This window comes from Chenopodium quinoa, unplaced genomic scaffold, assembly GCF_001683475.1.
Source record: "Chenopodium quinoa cultivar QQ74 unplaced genomic scaffold, ASM168347v1, whole genome shotgun sequence".
In the NCBI taxonomy this organism is placed as follows: Eukaryota; Viridiplantae; Streptophyta; class Magnoliopsida; order Caryophyllales; family Amaranthaceae; genus Chenopodium; species Chenopodium quinoa.
In genome coordinates this window covers 2,044,090-2,066,672 of record NW_018743616.1, presented here as the reverse complement: position 1 = coordinate 2,066,672, position 22,583 = coordinate 2,044,090, and the positions used below count along the sequence as shown (strand labels likewise).

General features: G+C 32.3%; 1 protein-coding gene and 1 non-coding gene across 3 annotated transcripts; one reads left to right on the top strand and one right to left on the bottom strand.

The window, feature by feature from the left end:
* Positions 1-3,426: 3,426 nt before the first annotated feature.
* LOC110683028 (UBP1-associated proteins 1C-like) lies at positions 3,427-7,609 on the bottom strand. 2 transcript variants are annotated; one of them, XM_021859366.1, is made up of 6 exons: positions 7,352-7,598; positions 7,159-7,233; positions 6,040-6,167; positions 4,968-5,496; positions 3,794-3,907; positions 3,427-3,708 (listed from the first exon to the last, which is right to left on the bottom strand). In XM_021859366.1, exons 1-6 carry the CDS (start codon positions 7,436-7,438, stop codon positions 3,652-3,654), a joined length of 990 nt encoding a protein of 329 aa, XP_021715058.1. In that variant the 5' UTR covers positions 7,439-7,598; the 3' UTR covers positions 3,427-3,651. The 2 variants fall into 2 exon arrangements, with proteins under 2 accessions (XP_021715058.1, XP_021715059.1); XM_021859367.1 differs by lacking the exon at positions 3,427-3,708 and having other exon boundaries at positions 3,886-3,969; positions 7,352-7,609.
* A 9-nt stretch (positions 7,610-7,618) lies between these two features.
* Positions 7,619-7,690, top strand: TRNAP-UGG. Its single transcript has one exon. It is a non-coding gene; the product is annotated as a tRNA-Pro (tRNA).
* Positions 7,691-22,583: the final 14,893 nt, after the last annotated feature.

The following is a 22,583-nucleotide window of genomic DNA, read 5'->3' as shown; positions in this document are numbered from 1 at the left end:
TACATGCCCCTCTAGGAGCTTATTTATAGTAGCACGTACATAAGCAAGTAGTAAGGCACAACGAGTTTACGTATCAAGTAATACGTACTCGGCCATTATTATACTACGTATATGATTAGTGAGCATCATGGTGCACCAGCTCCAACAAAAGGAGCAGCATGAAACTTACGAGTATTTTGTACTTGTGGAACATCATCATCATTCGATGGGTATGCTTCAGCCTGTTGCTCAACGCGGCCACAATATGCTGGTCCGCGGCCACAGTAGCCATACTGGCTACAACACATCCCCCTTGGGCATCTCCCATGCTTGCATTCGCCAGCTGCTAGTGATGTTCCCACCATCAAGGCGGTCATGATCACCATAATTATCACTAAGCTCTTCATGCTCTTCATCATTTTCACTCTTCTTTATATTGTTTTGATTTTGTAATAAGGTTTTTTTTTTTATTTTATTTTATTTTTTATTTTTTATTTTTTTGTGTGTGTGTCTATCGTGGTTATGAATTAGGGCTATTTATAGGGATTTGAGATGGGTAATTTTGGAATTTTTATGTATCTTGTAGGGTGACTAACATTTTAAAAATATTTTTAAAAGGTGAGTCATTAACGCAATACTCGATTTTTTTCCAAAGTTCAGTAAAAATATAATTTTAATTCGCAAAAATAAGGTGAAGAGAACAAGGCTTAAAAAAGATGAAGAGTTTCGAACACTCAACCTCTTAAAAAAAAAATTATTGTTTAACCATTTAGGCTAAGTATCAATTATGATCTAATATATATCGCACACAAATGAATACTATACTACAAATTAAAGTATTGAGAACACATGCAAACTATTAAATGTGTTTAGAAATTTACAGTTGCTCAAATACAAAAGTAGTAACCCGAGGCAACGCTGCTACTCACTAGTTTACTGATTAAAGCTTATTGTTTTTGTTAGCTTTTTTTAATTTCTACTTAATCCAATTTTTAATTTATCATAAAGTATTATATACCAAATGTATAATGTAATATTATTATATGGTTATTTTGTATTTTTTACCACCCACAATTAACCTTCCTTTTGAGAGAGAAAAAAAAAAAAATTTACAATACTACCCAAAATTTTATTTTACAATACTACCCAAAAAAATAGATTTTACCACCATTTAACACTTTCCGTTAAAAAACAAAAAAAATTCTTCGATTTTCGTGCCAAAAACATGTTCTTTAGATGTTTTGGGGGTCGTTGTTGTCCTTTGATTCCAATTTGAAGTCAAAATTCACAAAAAATGATTGAAAATGCCTCGTTTTGTGTACTAAATAATAACTTGATTTGCGTGACACATGCAAAATGGGGCATTTTTTTATAATTATTTGTCTATTTTGACCTCAAATCGAAACTTTGGGACAAAAATGACCTCCAAAACCTATAAAGAGCATGTTTTAGGCACGAAAATCAAAGAATTTTAAAAAAAAATTATTTAAAGGTTTTGGTGGTGAAATCTATTTTTTTTTTGTTGTTTTGGGTGGTATTTAAAAATAAATTTTTTTTGGGTGGTAATTTTAAAATGTAGGTTATCTGTGGATGGTAAAATACAAAAGTTCCTTATTATATTATTATAGATTTTTCCTTAAAAAAATCAATAAATTATTATAGATGTATATTTCAAAATTATAATTTTTTTAATAATGATTATCATGGAGCAATAACATTTACAGAGATTCATAGTCAAAATGATAAATGATATAAGTAAAAATCAAGTAAACGGTACAATAAAATAAATAGTAGAAGTGATAATTGCAAGTATATGACTATTTTGAGGGTTGGACATTGACTTGACTAAAAAACTTGAAAGGATAAAAATGTGTAGACTAGTCTTCATTCTACAATATGTAGATGAGTAAGATGATGATGATACATAGTTCCACCAGCACACGCACTTTGAATTTTATGTACTCATCTAATGAAGTTTCCAAAGAGCCCATGGATAATTTATTTTATTTTATATTAGACCATTTTTTTTTATTAATGCAATAGTTCGCTTTATGTACTATTTATATTCCAACTTTAACTTGATTTTTACTACGCATTAATATATTGTACCATTTGTTATTTTACGCTTGTCGATGTAATACTTTGGTCATTAATATCTTTAATTACACTTAAGTAAAAACTATAAAAATTTGATTTTTGAAAAGTTGACATCGAGACGTATCTAACGAGATTGCACATGACTATATTTTTCCTTATGGATAAATCACAAAAGATAGTCAAAGGAGGTTATGTGAATAGTGTAAAACCTCAATATTCTCAAATGGTGCAATTAAAAAAAAAACGAAGGAAGTATGTTATTGATTTAGTCTTGATTTATATTCCAACACAGAATTATAGACACAAACGGTCAAAATTATGTCTTAGCAAATGTGTCGGTCAAATTGTATGCTATGTAGTTTCTTCCTCGCGGTGATTCAATAAGAACGAGTATGCGTCCAACGCCAAGTCCTACAAAATAAAGAAAACACTACAAGAACATTAAACATTATGTACTCCCTCCATCACTAATTGTTTGTCCCATTGCAAATAGTTGGGTCGAACTTTTAAACTTTGACTCTAAATTCCCATTTCTCATTCATATTTCTAATAAGGACACAAGTGATTTTTGGAAGAAGAATAAAAGCAATAAAATCTAAAGAAAGGCAAGATTGAAATGAAAAGAAAATTATGGTAAATTGCTTTGTGTGGACAACCTTGACACTTTTTATCCCAAAATGTCTACAAGAACAGCCAAAAACGTCAAAGGTTATCAAGGAGAAAAACAAAGTGAAGCAAATCTTAATTGGTACGTGGTACAACAATCTTCTTATGATTCTTATCACTAATGTAGTTGTTATGTGCTTCCTTTTGAGAAAGTTGATGAAGGTGAATCAGTCTACATTGGGAACTCTAGCAGCTCGAAAGCTCTATGCAGGGAGTGTTCTTGAATTTCCAGAAGAAAGAACAATGCTCATCACACGAATGCATAGATTGCATACAATGTTGCTGTATGAATTTCTACCGAATCCTCTAGCTTACATATTTCTGCAATACTTGACATCGATTGTTAAGCTGCCAACCTTACATACTAGCTAATTAGCTGTCAACTCTAGCCTATAGATTTAGAGCTCGAATTAATTGCAGGATAAAAAATACTTCGTATTAGAATGTTGACAGCTTGTTCAGTTGTTCTTTACTATAAGATGACCTGTTGAACGATCTTATGATCTCACCTTGTCCTTGTGGTTAGTCTAAAATCCACAAGCGTTGACTGAGATGCTAGACTCCTGGAGACTTTTCAACATCAGATTTGGTAATTTCGTCTCCATAAATTCATCTGGGGACTGTTCCTCATACATAGGAAACATACAAGTATAGCAACAAAAGTACTTTAACGTGACAAACAGATACTCCGTAACATGATCTTAACAATAAGTGCTGAATTTCATCTTCAATTACTTCAATGTTCAATGTAATCATCAATACAAAATTTCAAATCTAGTACAAAATTGCTTAGAAATGCTTCCATTCCAGAAGAAAGAATACTCATCTCATGCATGCACATAAGGTTGCTTTGTGAATTCCTGCTGTATCCTCTAGATTATATATTGCTGCAATACTTTACATCAACTGTTAAACCGCCAACCTTACATACTTGCCGTCAACTATAAATTTTGAGCTCGACTTAACCTGCAGGATAAAAACCACTTGTATTAGATTGTTGACAGCTTCTTGTTTACCATAAGCAGACTTGTTAAACATCTTACGATCTCACCTTATCTTCAAGGGTAGCTCTAAATTCACTATCGTCCACTAAAATGCCAGACTCCGGGAGACTTTTCAACACCAGTTTTGGAAGTTTCTTCATCTTCAGAGCTCCATCTGGAGCCTGTTCCCAGTACAGGAAATTATAGTTCAAATATCGTGACACCAGTACAGCCACAAAGGTACCTTTTAAAGCGACAAAAAATATAACATGATCTCTACTACCCAAAGATCACAGCACTTAACATTATCCAATGATATTTAGGATGGGATCTAAAAGTGAACCGATTGATCAATGATGAAAACCCTTTATTTGGACATAGTGATGCATGATTTATCATTTATGAATAAATAGAAGAGTCAAGGTAGAGGCTGGACTCAAACAATCCTGTATCTTTACTTACCTTGAAGCATCCTAAAATTCAGACTCAGTAGTTTTACAGCGATACCGAAAACTTAATCATCTAATATTTCGTATGAAATACCCTATCCAAGTTTTACCGACTTCTACATTCTTGTTGCAGCACCCTGGAATTCAATATTACTATACTTCTCCTAATTGAGATGACTAGCCATGACACAACTTTGTCTAAATAATTTAAAAGTCAATTCATACATGGATCGCCAAATGCCAAAATGGAACAAAGTTTCACAATACTAGTATGGCTCATAATTGAATTTATCACCTTGAGGTAGGTAGCTGACGAGTGAAAATTATATCCTATATGGTTATACCAAGGAGCCAGGACCACAATTGATGCATAAGCCAGTAACATACTAACATTCTAACAATAAGACCTTGAATCAAAAGGACAGAGGAAAAGGGAGGAAGGAGAGGGAAGGGAAGGTGGTCTGGTGCAATAGGTGTTTCTTTGCAAATATTTCTAAAATTTGACTTCTTTCGGTCTTCCTTTCCTTCCCATCGTTTCCTATCTTTTCCCTCAATGATTGCATATCCTAAGTTCTTTATCCTCAATGACTGTGCATCCAGAGTTCCAGACTATGAATAAAAGTTTTAAATCACTGTTACAGAAAACTAAATAGCTTTTTTTTGTTTTCAGCAATGAACCATACAACAGCAACAACGACAAAACCCTAGTCCCAAAATCAAGCAATGAGCCATATACACAATATGAAATTTTTTTTACAGAAATATTCAAAAAGAAAGCCGAACAGATACTCACAGATTTAAGCACGGAAGATATCAGCTTCTTCCACTTAATTTTTTGTTCAGCACCTTTTTTTCCAGTACCAGTGATGCCTCCCTCACCTTCCTTTGCTTCATTTTTGGCTTTCTTCTTTTCTGTACCTTTAACCTCTGATTCTTTCCTGCCTTTCTTTGACTTCTTAGGTGCTTCCTCTGCTTCTTCTTGAGTAACAAAACCATTAACTACTCCATTTACACATTTTTCCATGTCAATAGATGTGTCTTTTTTTCTCTTTTTCACAGAAACATTCCCATTTTCAGCTGAAGAATAATCATTTCTTAAAGCCCCATTTGAAGGACCATTCTCTTTGCCATCCTCAATACTTTTGTCATTTGGAACTTCAATTTTGGGAGTGTTTTCTGTAGAGTCTTTATTGGTTACAGCCCCTTCCTCAGGTGGATTAGGCTGCTGTTTTGCAGTAAATGCTCGGGCTTTAGCTCTGTGCTTCTTTCCATCAGCATGCAAAAGCAAAGCCTGCTGGCTAGTAGCTTTGGTGTTGCAAAGACTACATATCAAATGTAAGCGTTCATAAATAATGGTACCAAAGAAACTGATTCGGCAAGTATTGAAAAAGAGAAAAAAGGTTCCTTATATAAAATCAAATCACAGTTTCAGACAACAGCTTCAGTTTCATTATCACTGTAAGAGTGTAAGCCAATCTTCAAGGAATTTTGACGATCCAACAACAAAGCAAGAAGGAAATTTGAGGGTACTCTCCATAATAATAATAATTTTTAAAAGGTGTTAGCTCAACTTAAAAACTGACCATCTTCATCACTATGTACACACAGTTAAGCTTAGCTGAACTTTGGCCTCATATTATGGACAAGAGATACGAAACAATTGGGGCAAGACCTTGCAGCATTTGTCTTAACTCTAAAATACAAGGACAATAAGATCAACATCGTGTGGCAGAACCATCAAGGTAAAGTCGAGACCATAGCTCAGCTAATAAGTGCCTTTAAATAACTAAATAATATATATTGAGGTTCATCCACATGCATAGAGAAGGCCTCTACAAACAAATTTTTTTAAAAAAAAAGTGCACCTGCAAAACCATGGATATCGATTAGATAATCCAATATTTATATCAACATCTGGCTTTGGCTTATCATTGTTTGGTTTTGCAGGTGTGCCACTAGCAGCTTTTGCTTGACCCTTTGGACCATACTTTTCCTGAAAAACACAACATATTGAAATGAATTTCCACCCTGGACTATAACATAGAGCTTGTACAAGCACGGCATTGAAAGCTATAACTAAGGATAAAACATCTCCAAAATGATGGCTTCAAATTCAATTAAAAAACTCATTAACCAAACAGATTAATTTTAACACTTGGAAAGGCGAAAAATTGATCAAAAAGCTGACAAGTAAAAAACCAAACAAGGTCAAAATAAGGGCAATGTAATCTCCATAATTCCATTAAAAGGGAAGAGAGAAACTTTCAACCATGAACCACATTCCATTAGCAATGTACCACTGTGAATTTGACAGATAAGTATCCATAATTCATACAAAAAAGAAAGCCTTCAAGGAGCACGCCTTACATCAATTGTTCAAATCAAGTAAAGTTTTAATCGAACGCCTCCAAAGAAATAAAAATATGACCTTACAACTCACCCCCCTTTCCTCCACTGCCAAATCCCCAAAGAAAAATGTACGGAGTATATATAAAACTCAAATAATCCATGGAGTAATATTCATGTGACTGAGCATAACTCTTGGTATGTAAGACTCCTAAACTCAGTCTAAAGTCACTTCTTCTCACTACCAATTCCTCTATTCAGAATGAAATACGGAAGTATGAGAGTAATTCAAGCCATACAAAAGCAATTCGTTTTTCGTTTTCCATTACGCTTTCACCATCATTCCCTTTCAGACAAATCACTCAAAAACACACTTACATTGCATCTCCTTCACTCCCTGTCGACAAATCACACATACTAACTAATGTAAAAATAACCAATACCATCATATTGCATTTTTAATGCAATTGCAAGCATAAAATCCAACCCAAATTTATAATTCCAGCAAATTAATTCACCCCAATACTAATCTACCATTTTTAACCATCTTCATTGAGAATCAAATAAATATTAAAACCCACAAAAACAACCAAAATAATATAAATAAAAATTGCGAAATATCAGTAAAGAAATCATACAGCTTCAGTTATGCATTGAGTGTGAGATTGAACACGCTGTTGATCGAACACTTCCCCACAATCTATGCAAGATAACTGTTCCGAAAATTCAAAAAACAAAAACCCATTACTTCAAATAAAAAATTACAGTTAAATTTCCAGAGAAAATTACAAAAACATTCAAAAAAAAAAAGAAAGAGAGAAAATTATAAACCTTATATGCAGAGCACATGCGAAAGTGATTAGGGAGTTTAGGCTTCTTGAGATTTTCCCCACAATCTTCACATTGAAACCAAACCATTTTGATTTTTCTTGACAAGAAATTGGGGGAAAATGGGGAATTGGTTAAGTTCTAATTTCTAGGGTTTTTGGTTTCGGAAGAAGGGTTTTTGGTGCAGTTTTCAGCCATTTTTATTCCAAAAAGTTGATGAATTGGAATGAATATATATTTATTTTATTGTTTAACTTAGAACAGCAATGAGGGCGTTTGGTCTAGTGGTATGATTCTCGCTTTGGGTGCGAGAGGTCCCGAGTTCGATTCTCGGAACGCCCCTTTTTTGATTGGAAAAAAAAAAAAAAAAATTAGCTTTTTTCTCTTTTTAACTTTGTTGTTATTAATTTTTTCACAAATTCTTATAATTAGCTGGTCACACTGTGTGGCCTAGGGGCGATTATGAGGCAACACAAACTCACGAGCTACTCGTGCTCGACTCGGTTAAAACTCGACTCGTATTAGCTCGGTGTGCTTGATCTCGAACTCGGCGCGGGATTTTAATGAGTCAAGTCGAGCAACCTACTACTCAACTGAAAAGCTCGCAAGTAGCTCGGTTTAAATTCTAAGAACATATAAATTTTATGAAATTTGAAATTATGTATAATAAATAATATATAATGTACAAGAACATTAAACTATAAACACACTATTACTTTACTTAAATAAAAAATTACAATTCTTTAAGAAAATAAAGCAAATTTAGGCCTTATTTAGTTCACCTTATTTTTACTTATTTCAGAAAAAATAAGTCCAGATCAGATCAGATCAGAAAAAATAAGTTCAGATCAGATCAGATCAGAAAAAATAAGTTCAGATCAGATCAGATCAGAAAAAATAAGTTCAGATCAGATCAGTTCAGAAAAAATAAGTTCAGATCAGATCAGAAAAAATAAGTTCAGATCAGATCAGATCAGAAAAAATAAGTTCAGATCAAATACAAATTATTATTATTATTATTATTATTATTATTATTATTATTATTATAAAAAATTATTATTATTATTATTATTATTATTATTATTATTATTATTAGTACTATTATTATTATAAAAATTATTATTATTATTATTATTATGGTTATTATTATTATTATTATTATTATTATTATTATTATTATTATTATTATTAATAATAAATAGCACAAACGACAAACGATAATAATTAAAATTTCATTATAAGCTCCAAATCATAAACGTTTACAAATATCATTCCAAATTTCCTTCGCTATATTAAGTTGTACTTCGTTCATTACAGCTTTACGGTTCTCGTTAAACAAATCATAATCTGCTCTTGGTTCGATTTCTATACCACTATCAATGGGTATATCCAACTCATGTAATCGAATAAAATTATGAAGTGTGAATGTAGCAACCATAATTGCCAATTGATATTTAGTGTCCATATTTGGCATCATTGTCAATATTTTCCATCGAGATTTTAATTGTCCAAAACATCTCTCGATCGTTGTTCAAAGTGAAGAGTGAAGATGATTAAAAAGTTCAAGTATGCAAATTTTCACGGGAAGTAATAAGCAAAAATAAGTAGTAAAGTACATTGGAAAGATAAATTTACATTGGATATGAAAAAAAGTAGACGGAGGGAAATAACAAATGGGATGAACATTTTAGGACTAAAATTTAGCCAAAAAGGACTATCAATAAGGGACGGAGGGAAAACATAATACTTTGCTTTTTTCTAGAAACACCCTCTTCAGATCAATACAATAATACTTGATCAAGTGGTTTTAACAAAAATATTTGAATATCTTCTTACAAAATATTACTTTTTTTCCTAAAAAAAAAAAAGGAAAAGGCAATAAACGAGCCTAACGTTTCCTATACAAAAAAAAAATGAATATCTTCGTACAACATATTATGTATATTTTCATTTTTTTTAATTTCATATTTTTGACAACAAGCCTAACGTTTCCCATAAATATTTTTTTTAAAATTTCATATTTTCTTTCCTCCTATTCTGTCAAATACTTTTGCTTTATACAATTTTTTATTCTTCCACTTACCCCATCCATATATTATTACGTTTACCAATTTCTCCTAAAACTCCCTACATGTAAAAATAGAGAAGGTATTTAAAATCGAAGGGAGTATACGTACAAGGTTTTCAATAATAATAGCAACGCATTACTACAATTAAAATTAGTACAAAGTGCAATAGAAAATGTTGTTGTTCAAACAAACGATAAAATCAAATCCGATACATCATAAATCCATATTATTATTTAAGAATTAAGGTATTTAAAAACAAGTCAAATCTCCTTTTTTCTATGTAGAAAAAAGCTATGATAAATTTAATCTGTAATTTAGTTTTTTTAGGATCCCCATTTTAATACTTTCTTATAAAAAAAATTTCATTTATGAAATGGGATACTGTAAATAATAAAATTATCAAATATTTCAATTCTATTACCTTATACTATCTAGTAATTTTAATACTTATAGGTTTCTTTAAAATTTCTGTAATAATAATAATAATAATAATAATAATAATAATAATAATAATAATAATAATAATAATAATAATAATAATAATAATAATAATAATAATAATAATATTGATTAACATTAAAAGTAGAATATTGAAATAATTAAAATAAGTTCAAATCAGAAAAAATAAGTTCAAATTAGATCAGATCAGAAAAAATAAGTTCAGATCAGAAAATATAAGCTCAGATCAGATTAGATCAGAAAAAATAAGTTCAGATCAGATCAAATCAGAAAATATAAGTTCAGATCAGATCAGATCAGAAAATATAAGTTCAGATCAGATCAGATCAGCTTAAATCAGGTGAACTAAACAAGGCCTTAGATTGTATAACTAATAAAATGTTAAGGACGTTGGTTATGAAATGTTATGTATATTAGAATATTGATGGTATGTATATGTGTATATAATTGTAAAAAACTATAAAATAATAATATGATGCATGTTACACAATGTATACCACATCGAAAAAATATATTGAGGTAGTGTAGAATGAGAGATATATAGGAAAGCACTAACGGTATTAGATGTTCTACAAACCTACATTCAAACATTGAAGTTTTGGAAATTAAAAGATCGAAGAGGGGTAAAAAAATGTTATAAAAGTAACACAAAAATATTCTACTAGCTAGATAATTAGTGTACGCCTTATATTGGACATGCTATTGAGTTCAAAATCAAGTCGAGCTCGAACTCGAGCTTCACTTCATTTGAGCTCGAGTTCGAGCTTCAGTGTTGAACTAACAAATCGAGTTCGAGCTTGAAAATGTAAGCTCGCAAGTTTTCGAGCCCGAGTTCAAGTTGAACCTAACGAGTTTGAATCGAGTTTAGTGATGTTCGAACTCGACTTGCATCATAATCAGGCCTAGTATGGTCAACTATTATAAGGATTACTTTGTTAGTGTTATAGGGTTACTCAATTAGTGTTATAGAGGTAATGTAATACCTTGGAAATTTCCTTATTTTAAAATACTCTTTTTACTCTAAATAAAACTCATTATAGGAAATAACCAAAATATTACCGCCACTGTGATAACGGCTAAGACTAGTTTCAAAGTCTCACAGCGGAAGTCTAACTTAAAAACCAACTTTTAAAAATAAATGACTTGAGTTTACAACCTCAAAACGTAAGTAAATTAAAACATCCACAAATTGGAACCAATATAAACATGACCCTTTCAAAACCATTTTAAGATAAAGCATAGTAATGTTAGTCTATGAATAATAAATCAACAATTCAAAATATAAAACTAAGAAAGCATGACAGATAACTCTCTGCACTCATTCCCTTCATGCTTCAAGTACCTGTCACTTTCTCTTTATTTCAACCCCTCTACTCACCATATAAGTGGGTCATAGTAGGTTCAATCCAAAGGAAAGCCAAACACAAACACAAAAGTACGAATCAGCAAAAACTGAGTACATATGCACTTATAGAACTAACACACTAACATGATCATCCTAACAATAATAATTAAAACATGCTCGCCATACAATTCATAAGTTAACTTACCTTTGACTCATAACTAGCAATATTAATTGTTAATAAATAACTTTGGATTACGCATCGAACGGGTTTCCTTCCTTAATTATCCCTTAATAATAAGGGACCCCTCACTTGGGAGCTAACCAAACGAGTACCAACTAGTGTCACCTTGTGACGGAATTCCAGCGCATAATAATAATAATAATAATAATAATAATAATAATAATAATAATAATAATAATAATAATAATAATAATAATAATAATAATAATAATAATAATAATAATAATAATAATAATAATAATAAAAGAAAGTACAGCGTCATACACCCCTATAGCAGCTATGGTTAAATATAAAACCCCATAACGCCCCCCATATGTTCATACTCTAGGTGTATACGTTCCAAGAGTTTTGGTGAGTATTCTCTTACATTTTACGTAATTTACCAATTTAACTTGTGATGACTCCAACCAATCAATCAAGAATAAACATAACAATAAACAATGCATATTTCCTTTTCACTCTTGAATTAATTAGTGAGCACATACTATTTATTTTAATTAAGGTTCCTTGTCTAGTTTTGTGCACAAGATTGCACGATTACTACCTTGATGTATAAGATGCACTACTAAACTTTCTTGACTCAATCTCAACTTATACGAGTGAGTAAATAAATAAACTAACTTCTTAACTCAACTCCAATAATATATGAGTGAGAAATAAAATCATGAATCATGCTCAATAATTATAATCTTAGCTCTTTTAAACATACATAAGTCTTGCTTATTACATTCATGCTTCCTTGATACTTGAAAATAAAACATACTTCCATGATTCATACATATTCAACTTGTATCATGCCTCAAATAACATATTCACATGCTTGCATAATAATTCACGATCAACCAACATCAATTCCAAGCATTTAACCAACCAAACATGCCACTAATTCATCACTTTATACACACTTTACATTCCTAGCATATTACGCATACACAAATATTCTTACGTGCATACGTACCTTGAATAATACCTAAACTCGGCCACACTCGCTAGAAATCACCTAGCTCGAAACTTCCTACAAATAAAAATACATAACCATAACCAATCCACTATTCTCACAAATTTCAAGCAACTATTATATACTTTAAGCCTCACTAATTAACCCAATTTAATTGTTTAAAAGCCTTAAAACCTTTTCTTAAAGTGGGTACTTAAAAATCTTTCAAAAAGACTTAGTTTTCATGAATTAAATAAAATTTCACCATACTTATTTAATATAAAACATCACTATTATACCAGAAAATCATATTTAAATCATCAACAACCTTTTTCCTTTTATGGGTAATCAAACGCTAACATAATACTTAAAAAGTAGTATGTATAATAAAATTTCAGCATTAATTGAGGGCTTAACACTCATTAAAACATGTTCTAATCATTAATTTAACAACCACAACAACCTAGAATCAAACCCTAATCATAAACATTAAATTCCCAAATTCTAGGGTTTGTAAATTGGGGTTTTTAATCAAATTAAAATATGAAAATTATAATAATAAATTAACAACATTAATTACTCAAAAACAACATTAAAATATAATTAAAATTATGCTTTGAATTAATTAAAACAAGCTTAGGAATTAAAACATGAGAAAGAGTTTTTTTTTTCTTTAATACCAAACCGAAGGAGAGAGAGGGAGAGAAGAGGAGCACGACTGGGCTGCCGATGCTGCAGCAGCCACCAGTGGTCGCCGGTGGTTGGTGGTGGCGCCGGTGGCGCGTGGAGAGGAGGAGAGAGAGACGTGGGAAAGGAGGAGAAAAAGTAGAAAAAGGAGAGAGAGAGAAAAAAAAAAGAGAAAAAGCTTGTGTTTTTGTAATACTTGACAATTGATTTGTGAGTGTGAAATCCTTAAGTTTTTGGGGTATTTGTATCCCCTTTTAAAAACATAAATATTTATTTACACAATAGCCATTACTAATCCTATTCCTCCTTATACGGAGTATTACAGGTTACTTCCTCAGTGTTATAGGGGTTACTTTGTTAGTGTTTAAAGTAGCATTCAATTAGTGTTATAATGAGTATTCGATCAGTGTTATTGGAGTTATTTTGTTCTTTTATAAGCGGTGTGGCCAGCCGCACATAAAACACACTGAATTTTTATTTTTATTTTTTTTAACTAGATGCACAAAATACGGAATCACCAACAATATTTCAATTAAACAATGGGTAAAACTTTTTTTAATTTTTCTAAAAATAGGTGAGTAAACTGGAGTACATATTAGTAGTATAATTAATTAGGTTTATTTTTAATAGGTACGCGACATACTTTTCATTTAACTGGCATACCCCAACCATTTTTATTAATTAGTATAATCCATATAGTAAGAATATAAATTTTTTTTAAAAATATTTATCTTACATTCTTACCCAATTGATATTTTAGTTTTGCCAATGTACACATAAAAGAATATACGACTTTGCTCCAAGCAATAAGTCTTGTGTAAGGCGGATGTACGTTAATTTTATTGTAAGACAGTCAGTTTTTGGGTGACTTTAACTATTTTTATGGTAATTTTAATCCCTTAAAAGGTAATTTTAATTTGTCGTTGGTTTGAATTATATTTCAATGTGTAATTTCTTATAGATTCAAGATTATATACTATAAAGGCTAATATGATTAATCAAATACATTATAAGTTTTTTGTAAGATAAAATTTATTATTAGAAAAATAATAACTTTTGTAGTATAAAGGGTAACTTTAAATATTTTTAAAATAATTTTAACATGTTTTACAATAAATTAATATATACCCGTCTTTTTGGAGAATTTGTGTTGCTCCAAGTGGCAACATAACCAAATGTTGATCTAACCAAAGCTTTATATGTACTCATGAATTCTATTTTCCATGTAAGGTTTTTTGTATCCTTTAATTATCTAGCAATTTTTTCCATTTTTCTATTTTCGTATTAGCAATGCCTTTTTTTACTCAATTTTTATTCATAGAAATAATTAACTATCTAATTTGTTAATTAATATTCGAATATGCAACCTCAAGTTATAACATTAGATGATTTATTAATAAGTTATGTCACATATTATTTTCCTTTTTTACAAACAAATTTTAAAAATGTGCGTGATGTATTACAACATGAAAAGCGAGGATTTTTTGTATTGATTTTTGTGTTTAATTATTGTAAACAATATAATTTTCCATATTTTTTTAAAAATGTGAATAAGAAGGGTGGTCATTTTATTATGTTTTTTGTTTTACTTTTATATAAAATTACTATATGAATTGTAAAATTATATGATTTGCTATACTATTTCATAAACATAAGTGTAAATTATAGTGAATGTATTGTCAATACAAAATACTCACTATGAAAAAGGCAAGTAGCTTAGTGTAACGCCAAATCTACTTATTCTTATATTCACTAACTAACAGTATTTTCAATATTAACTTTGAGTAAGGATCTGAAAAAAAAATGATCATTCTCAATATCAATTAAACACATTTAAAATCAGATAATTTGATCTGTGTTAACTTTGTAATCTATAGCATTAAATGAAATGTGACGTGAAATTTTCAATATGTTGAACTCCATGCTGATCTTTCAAGTCTAAATTTTGATAGACCAATCTGACTAATGCTTTTGAGATTCCTGTCTATCAGCTTTGTTAGGGTGAAGATGAAATTATAATTGCACATACTATTTTTTTTTTTTTAATAAAATATGTTGCTTTTTCATTAAGCGATTTCCATGAAAATTGAGAAGAAATTAAAATTTATAATTATAGTACATTATATTAAAATTCTCTAAATATTGTCCATGTCATCATCCTCTTTAAATATATTTTATTGTGTTTAGAACAAAATTGCTAATTAGATCTTATTTGGCATCGTTTTTTGTTTTCAGTTTTCAGTTTTTTTTAAACAGAAAACCAAAAATAGGAAACAAGAAAAAGGTATTTTCACTTTTGTTGTCAGTTTTCAAAATTATGATGATTTTAAAAAGTTTGACTAATTTTTTATTCATTATATGACATATATCATATAATTTTGAAAAACAAAAAAAGAAAATGATATCGATACTAAACGAAAGCCGTTATATTAGCAGTTTTACCTTATACAAACCCACAATTATTTATAAGGAAGAATTGGTTATAATAATTCTAACTATGGCCGATTTTCTTTAAATAATCCCAACTTTTGAATATTTTGATATAATCCCAACTAATACACGTATCTTCCTAAAATAATCCGAAGTGTTAATTTTGTTTCTTTTGTTGACCCTTTTTGGAACTATTATGTATTACAAAAACAAAAGTTTAGATTATTATAAGAAGATGCCTATATAAGTTGGGATTATTCCAGAATAATCAAAAGTTGGGATTATTTAAAGAAAATTGGCCAAATTCGGAATTATTAAAACCAAATTTTCCTATTTATAAGCTTATTTTTTTACTTAGATAAAGTGCTATAAAGCGCTAATTTAATTAGCGGTTTTGTTTAACACAAAAAAATATATTGTATCCATTATCAATTTGCTGGTAAAAGATAAGAAATTAAGTTACTGGAAATATGCATAACACACATTAAATTAGTTAGCTAGCTTATTTCAATTCTTGTGGTTGGAGAAAATTAGATATATTTGGTGTGATAAATTACACAATAAAGAAGATAATATAATATAGTCCTTAATACCTTTAAGTTTCCCTTCTTTTATTCATTAGTCTACTTTTATTAACATTTTTTTTAGAGAAAGGGAACTAACATTAAAAATTAAGAGTTAACCAAATACAGCTTGTTGAATAAGTTCAAAATGCAAAATGAAACAGGAAAACCCCCCATGTCTTATATACTGCCTATGCCAAGAAGATAAATAAACACTACTACCCCTAAAAGACCAATCTCAAACAGTTACCCAAAAAACTAAGCCATAATAGCAGCAGAAACATTGCAGTACATTGCAACTAATGGAAACAAGAAACCAAAGAAGCCTACACTACACTGTGCAAGAGATCAACCATACAAACATCCTTGACACAACTTGGAGGTTCATCGTGCAGCATCATAAAACCTTCCATATCAATTGCCAACTTGGCCAAGTAGTGTGCCACATTATTAGCTTCCCTAGTGACATAGCTAAACTCACAATCACATCCCTTGTTGAGAAGCTCTTGGACATCCTTGAGAATAATAGCAAGCTCATTCGTTCCATGCTTCCCCACATCCTGTAAGGTGCTTTTGAGGGTCTGAGCATTAGTCTCCACGGTTGCATCATTGAACCCAACATCTATCCCCATTTGCATACCTCCTCTAGCTGATTGCTAAGAGTTCTGCTTCAGCTGGGTTGCGTGCCTTGATTTTTCATGTTTTGTCGAAGAACCAGGTATCATCCCTAACAACTTCTACATCCCCAACTCTCCCATCCTTCTTCCACGACTCATTTGAATTTACTTTGATAGCCTGCCCTTTTGGTCTTTCCTACCTTGCTTTGTCCCTAATTGTTGCTTGAGCCTTTATATTTCTCTGAAAGGTATTAATATTTGCGACCAAATCTACCATGTATCTATTAAACATAGTAACGGGGTGTGGCATGGCTTTTTGAAAAACTGTGAAATTTCTTGCCCTCCAAATGTGCCAAAGTGCAATAGCAAACATAGTTTTCCGATTCTCACTAAGGCTTAAGTTATATTTTATCCAACGGACTAACGTTGAAGAAAGTGTGGTAATTGAACTCCTTATCCATTTTATTCCCTCCAAAAATTCTAGACCATAGAGTACTAGAATTAATGCAATCCCTAAATAAGTGAATATGGCTCTCAGTCTCTAAATTGTACCTAGTGCATAAAGGATCAAAGTTATTAATTTTATTAGACAAAACCGTACCCACTGGCAAGATTTGGTGACTTAGATTCCACAAGAGCATTGTATATTTATAAGGGACATGAAGGGGCCAATTTTTTTTCCAACGAATGCAAGGAGAGGAGGGGTGAGGGGTGAAACTAGAGCAAAGGTTGTAAGCACTTTTTATAGAAAGTTGGCCATTAGATTCCACTCCCTAACATAAAGTGTATTAACCGAAGCAAATTTAGGAAAAGGAATACTCTCAGTGAGCTCACAAAGATAGCTCGGGATGATGTGTTTGATTCTACTAGTGTTCCACTCACCATTCAAAATAATATTACTAACCCTCCAATGAGCTATGGAATTTGGGATGGGCCTATCAATAGTGAGGTAAATAGGTTTACTCACCACCCAATGGTGATACCAAAGGCAAATATCTCTCTCGATTCCTATTATATAAGAAATGCCCTTTAAAAGAAGCTCCTTCCCCTTTAGAATATCCCTCCAAAGAGAAGAATCCCTAGGGCTAGAAATACTATTGAGAAAAGTGGACTTAGTAAAGTATCTAGCCTTTAGAATCCTAACCCAAATCTTATCCGGCTCGTGAATAATGCGGCATCCTAGCTTTGCCATGAAGGCAAGATTCCAATTTTTAAGAATTCTCATCCCCAATCCCCCCCATTCCCGAAGGAGAACACACACTTTATCCCAACTAGCCCTAGGGAGATAATGAGACCTATCCACTTTATTCCAAAGAAAACGCCTACAACTTCTCTCCATGTCTTCTAGAATAGCATAAGGAATGAGAGTAGAATGCATAGCATAAAGAGGGTAGGAGTTGAGGACCGATTTAATAAGAGTGTTTCTTCCGGCCATGTTAAGAAGTTTTTCTTGCCAACCTTTAATTCTTTCATTGGTTTTATTAAGAAGATCAACATAATCACATTTTTTCAATCGATTAGGACTAATGTTAACACCTAAATATTTACCAAAAGAAGGAGCCCCCTTAATATTAGTAGTGTTAAGAATGGCAAGTTTTAGAGAAAGACTCATTTTAGGCGGAAAAAAATTATCTTAGACTTCGTAGGACTGATAAAGAGGCCCGATTTAGAACCAAACTCTAAAAGAGTTTGCTTAAAGATCTCAACATTGTTCACCGAAGCTTTGGCAAAGAGAAAGACATCATCCGCATAAAAAAATGTGAGATACTCACATTCTTACCTATTTTGATTAGACTCCATTGACCATTACCTACTCTTTGCTCAATCATGAGAGATAATCTTTCAAGACATAACACAAAGATATATGAGGAAAGAGGGTCACCTTGCCTTATCCCTCTTGAGGGTGTAAAACTATCTGTGATTTCTCCATTCCATAAAATGGAAATGGAGAGATAGTGATACAACTCAAGATAAGCTTAACAAGAGGGTTTGAAAAATTTAACCCTATTAAAGTCTCTCTAACAAAACCCTGTTCTAAACTATCATAAGCCTGAGATATGTCAATTTTAAAGGCCATCTGATGTTTCTTACTAGATTTTTTAAAAAGATGACCCACCTCTTTTATAACTAGAATATTTTCCTCAATAGATCTCCCTTCAATGAAACTCGATTGCACCGGGTTAATAAGATCACCTAGCAAGGGTTTGACTCTATTAGCAATGATTATAGTCACAAGCTTGTATATGGAGTTACAAAGTCCAATAGGCCTAAAATCATTTAAAGTCTCCGGATTTTCTACCTTAGGGATAAGGGAAATATAAGAATCATTTATCGAGTATGATTCCTTCCAAGTAGCAATTGGAAATAAAATTAGTAATAGAAGTACCAACAATATCCCAATGTTTATAGAAGAAAATAGGCTGGATTCCATCGGGATCGGGGTATTTCATTAGAGCCATTGATTTTAGGGCATTTCTTATTTCGAACTCACTAACATGGCTAGACAGAAAGCTAAAATCCTAGTTAGACACAATAGCATTAGGATTGAAATTAACATCCCGAGGTTAGGAGGATTGAATGGAAGTGAAGATGGTAGTAAAATGATTAACACACACTGTTTTAAGAGTACCCTGATCACTTACCCAATCCCTATGCTCGTTTTTTAAGCACAAAATTTTCCCCCGGCTATTTTTTACTTTGGCAAGAATACGAAAATACTTATTGTATTAGTCACCAAATTTACGCCAGTTGAATCCGCCCTTTGAGCCCAGTTTAGTCTTTCCATTTTTAAAATTTCATTAAGCTGATGGATGAGTTCCCTCTCAAGATTAGCAAAATAGGAATTAAAACCTTCACCTAATGCTTTCTGAATACCATGGATACGGGCAATTAGTCTATTTTTGTTATTGAGGGATTTATTAGAAACACAATTATTCCAGACTTTAACCTCACCAATAAACACTTTTTTAGACCTATCAAAAATATTATTTCCCTTACCCCACGAAGAAGCAAAAAAATCATTAAACACAGGGTGTTCTATCCATGATTCTTTACATCTAAAAGGGAAGTTTCCACCAGAAATTAAAGAACAAGTAGACACCATAATAGGACAGTGGTCCGAATATGTTTTAGGGAGATGATATACCTCAGTATTTGGGTGCTCTTTCATCCATTTTGCATTAGCTAAAGCCCTATCCAACCTTTCTCTGATTAAAAATGAACCGTCATGTCCATTATCCCAAGTAAATCTTGGTCCATTAAAACCAAGGTCAATCACTACTAGAATTCGGTCAAATTGCGACCGTTTTTCTACGACCGTCATCAAAGCGGTCGCAAAATAAGAAAACTGCAACCGTCTTTTATGCAGTCGTAGTATTTAAAACGGTCGCAGATTTGCGACCGTTTTTTTCCTTTTTAAACCGTCGCAAGGGTGTTTGAACAATTTTAAAATAATTTTAAATTAAAAAAACCGTTTGCGATCGCCAAAAACTGTCCTAAATTGCGACCGTTTAAGAAACAGTCGCAGAAAGGGTACCCAATTCACCCTAACCCTAATTTTCTCTAAACTCCACGCCGCTCTCTCCCCTTTCTTTTCTCTCTCTTCTCTTTCATTTCTCTTTCCACGACCCTTTATCTTTCTTCTCTTTCCTCCTCCTCCATCTTCACCGCCTTTCCTCCTCCTCCATCTTCACCGCCTTTCCTCCTCCCTCAGTTCTCCTTTTCTTCTTCATTCTTTCTTTGTTCGTTCGGATTTTGGTGTTCATGGTCAAATTCAACCATAAAAATTCCAGATGTGGAGTTTTCATGATCTAATTTGACCATATAAACCCAAAGAGGTAGAAGTATTGGGAAGGTATGTTGAATTTGTAGGACTATTGATGCACTAAGCAGAATTGCATGAATCATATTCATAAGCATCTAACAACCAAGATCAATTCATAACACATAAAGAATATAGAATTATACCTTTGAAGCGTGAATCCACGTGTGATCGAGCAAGAACAATAAGGAGATCAAGAACCCCAAGTGTAATTCCTCTACTTAGTCCACGAGCACAAATTAAACCTCCACTAATGCTAGTTAGTTGTGACTGAACCCTTCAATCAACCTTCTTCGGAGAAGAGAGACACGAACTAACCACGAACCACCACGAAGAACACCACATGCCACCAAGGAGGGGTGGCCATACAGTTTGGTGAGGGGGTGGGGGAGGGCGTGCGTGAGGAGAGAGAGAGAGAGAAAGGGTTTTGGGAATTGGTTGCCTTGTTTCACAATTCACTGACTTGTTGATTGTGTCTTTTTGTCAACCCTAGGCATGGACTTTATTTATAGATCATATCTAGAAATAAGAGTCCATGTCAAGCCTAATTCCTAACTCTATTCTAACTACTCTAGCCCAAACCCTTTTATGGTTTATCATAGTCTCATGAGACCCATTAATGGGCCTCACACTTGTTCAAACCAATACTCTTGTGTGTGACCTCATAGGATCCATTCTATTGGGCTTTGGACTTAACTAGCCCAAAGATCATTTATCGTATCTAGCGACAGACAATGACGACCCAAAAGAATGAACTAATTATCTCCATAATAGCGATCCTTGATATATCTAGTAATTGCACTTAACGAAGACACAATTCCATCAATCTCCCACTTATCTGAGACAAGTGCGCAAATTCAAATTCCTTAAGTCAATGTGTGTCGATTTGATAATATGATTGCATCTCATGCCGTGATCATATTAATCTACAAATCATTTCTTGAAAACTGAGTTAAAATTACAAAACAAATTATTACTATGCATTCCATTTGAGCACGGCCATGCATTTTCTGAATTCTCCCTCTTCAAGGGGGCCATGACACATTCCTAATTAAATAGGTAGACTCGATCCAATCTTGTGGCAACCAAAGCTCCCACTCAATTCTTGAAGTAACCGGGAAACACCCTTTATAGCCTCCTTTTACGGCACGACGTTTGAATGTACCATAATTAAATCAATCATTGAATGAAATCAATGTTCCACTCATGTTAAAGGAATCCACTAATATATCCAGAAGCTCTATACTTGAATTTCAAAGTAGGTCTATAATTCGATCATGCATCATTCATGCATATCCAAGTGATTGACCGAGCATCTCTATGCCCCTATAGCCCATGAAACTACGCTATCCAATCAATCTTACATACTAGTCCATTTATTGAAATCATTTATGTCCAATTTAATGATTTCGAACTAGGAACTTAAATAATTTATGAATTTAGTTCATTTGTGGGGTTACATTCACCAAGTCATCAACTTGATGAGCCCATCAATTCATAATTATTTTGGACAATTTATTTAACATCAAAAACCATAATTAAATAAGAGAAATAATGAATTTTTTATTAAACATATTTCTGCAAATGAATGTATTACATATGTAATAAGTTTTCTCAAAAAAAAAAAAAAAAATACAACTTCAATTACATCACTTGCTTCAATCCAGTTACCTAAGTATGAGCTTCATGCTTGGGTTGTGGAAGGGGTTTAGTGAGCGGATCAGCGATATTCTTATCCGTATGAACTTTGCACATCTTGACATCTCGTCTGCCAACGATCTCTCTAATGAGGTGATACTTCCTCTCAACATGTTTGGATTTGAAATATGACCTTGGCTCCTTCGATTGAGAAATGGCACCATTGATGTTACAATACAGTTCAATTCCTTCTTGAGCACTTGGTACAATATCTAGCTCAGTAAGGAACTTCTTAATCCAAACTGCTTCCTTAGTTGCTTCAACGGTAGCCAAATACTCTGGTTTTGTCGTAGAGTCTGCGACAGTGCTTTGCTTCGAACTTTTCCAGCTCACTGCTCCTCCATTCAGACAGAAAATGTATCTTGACTG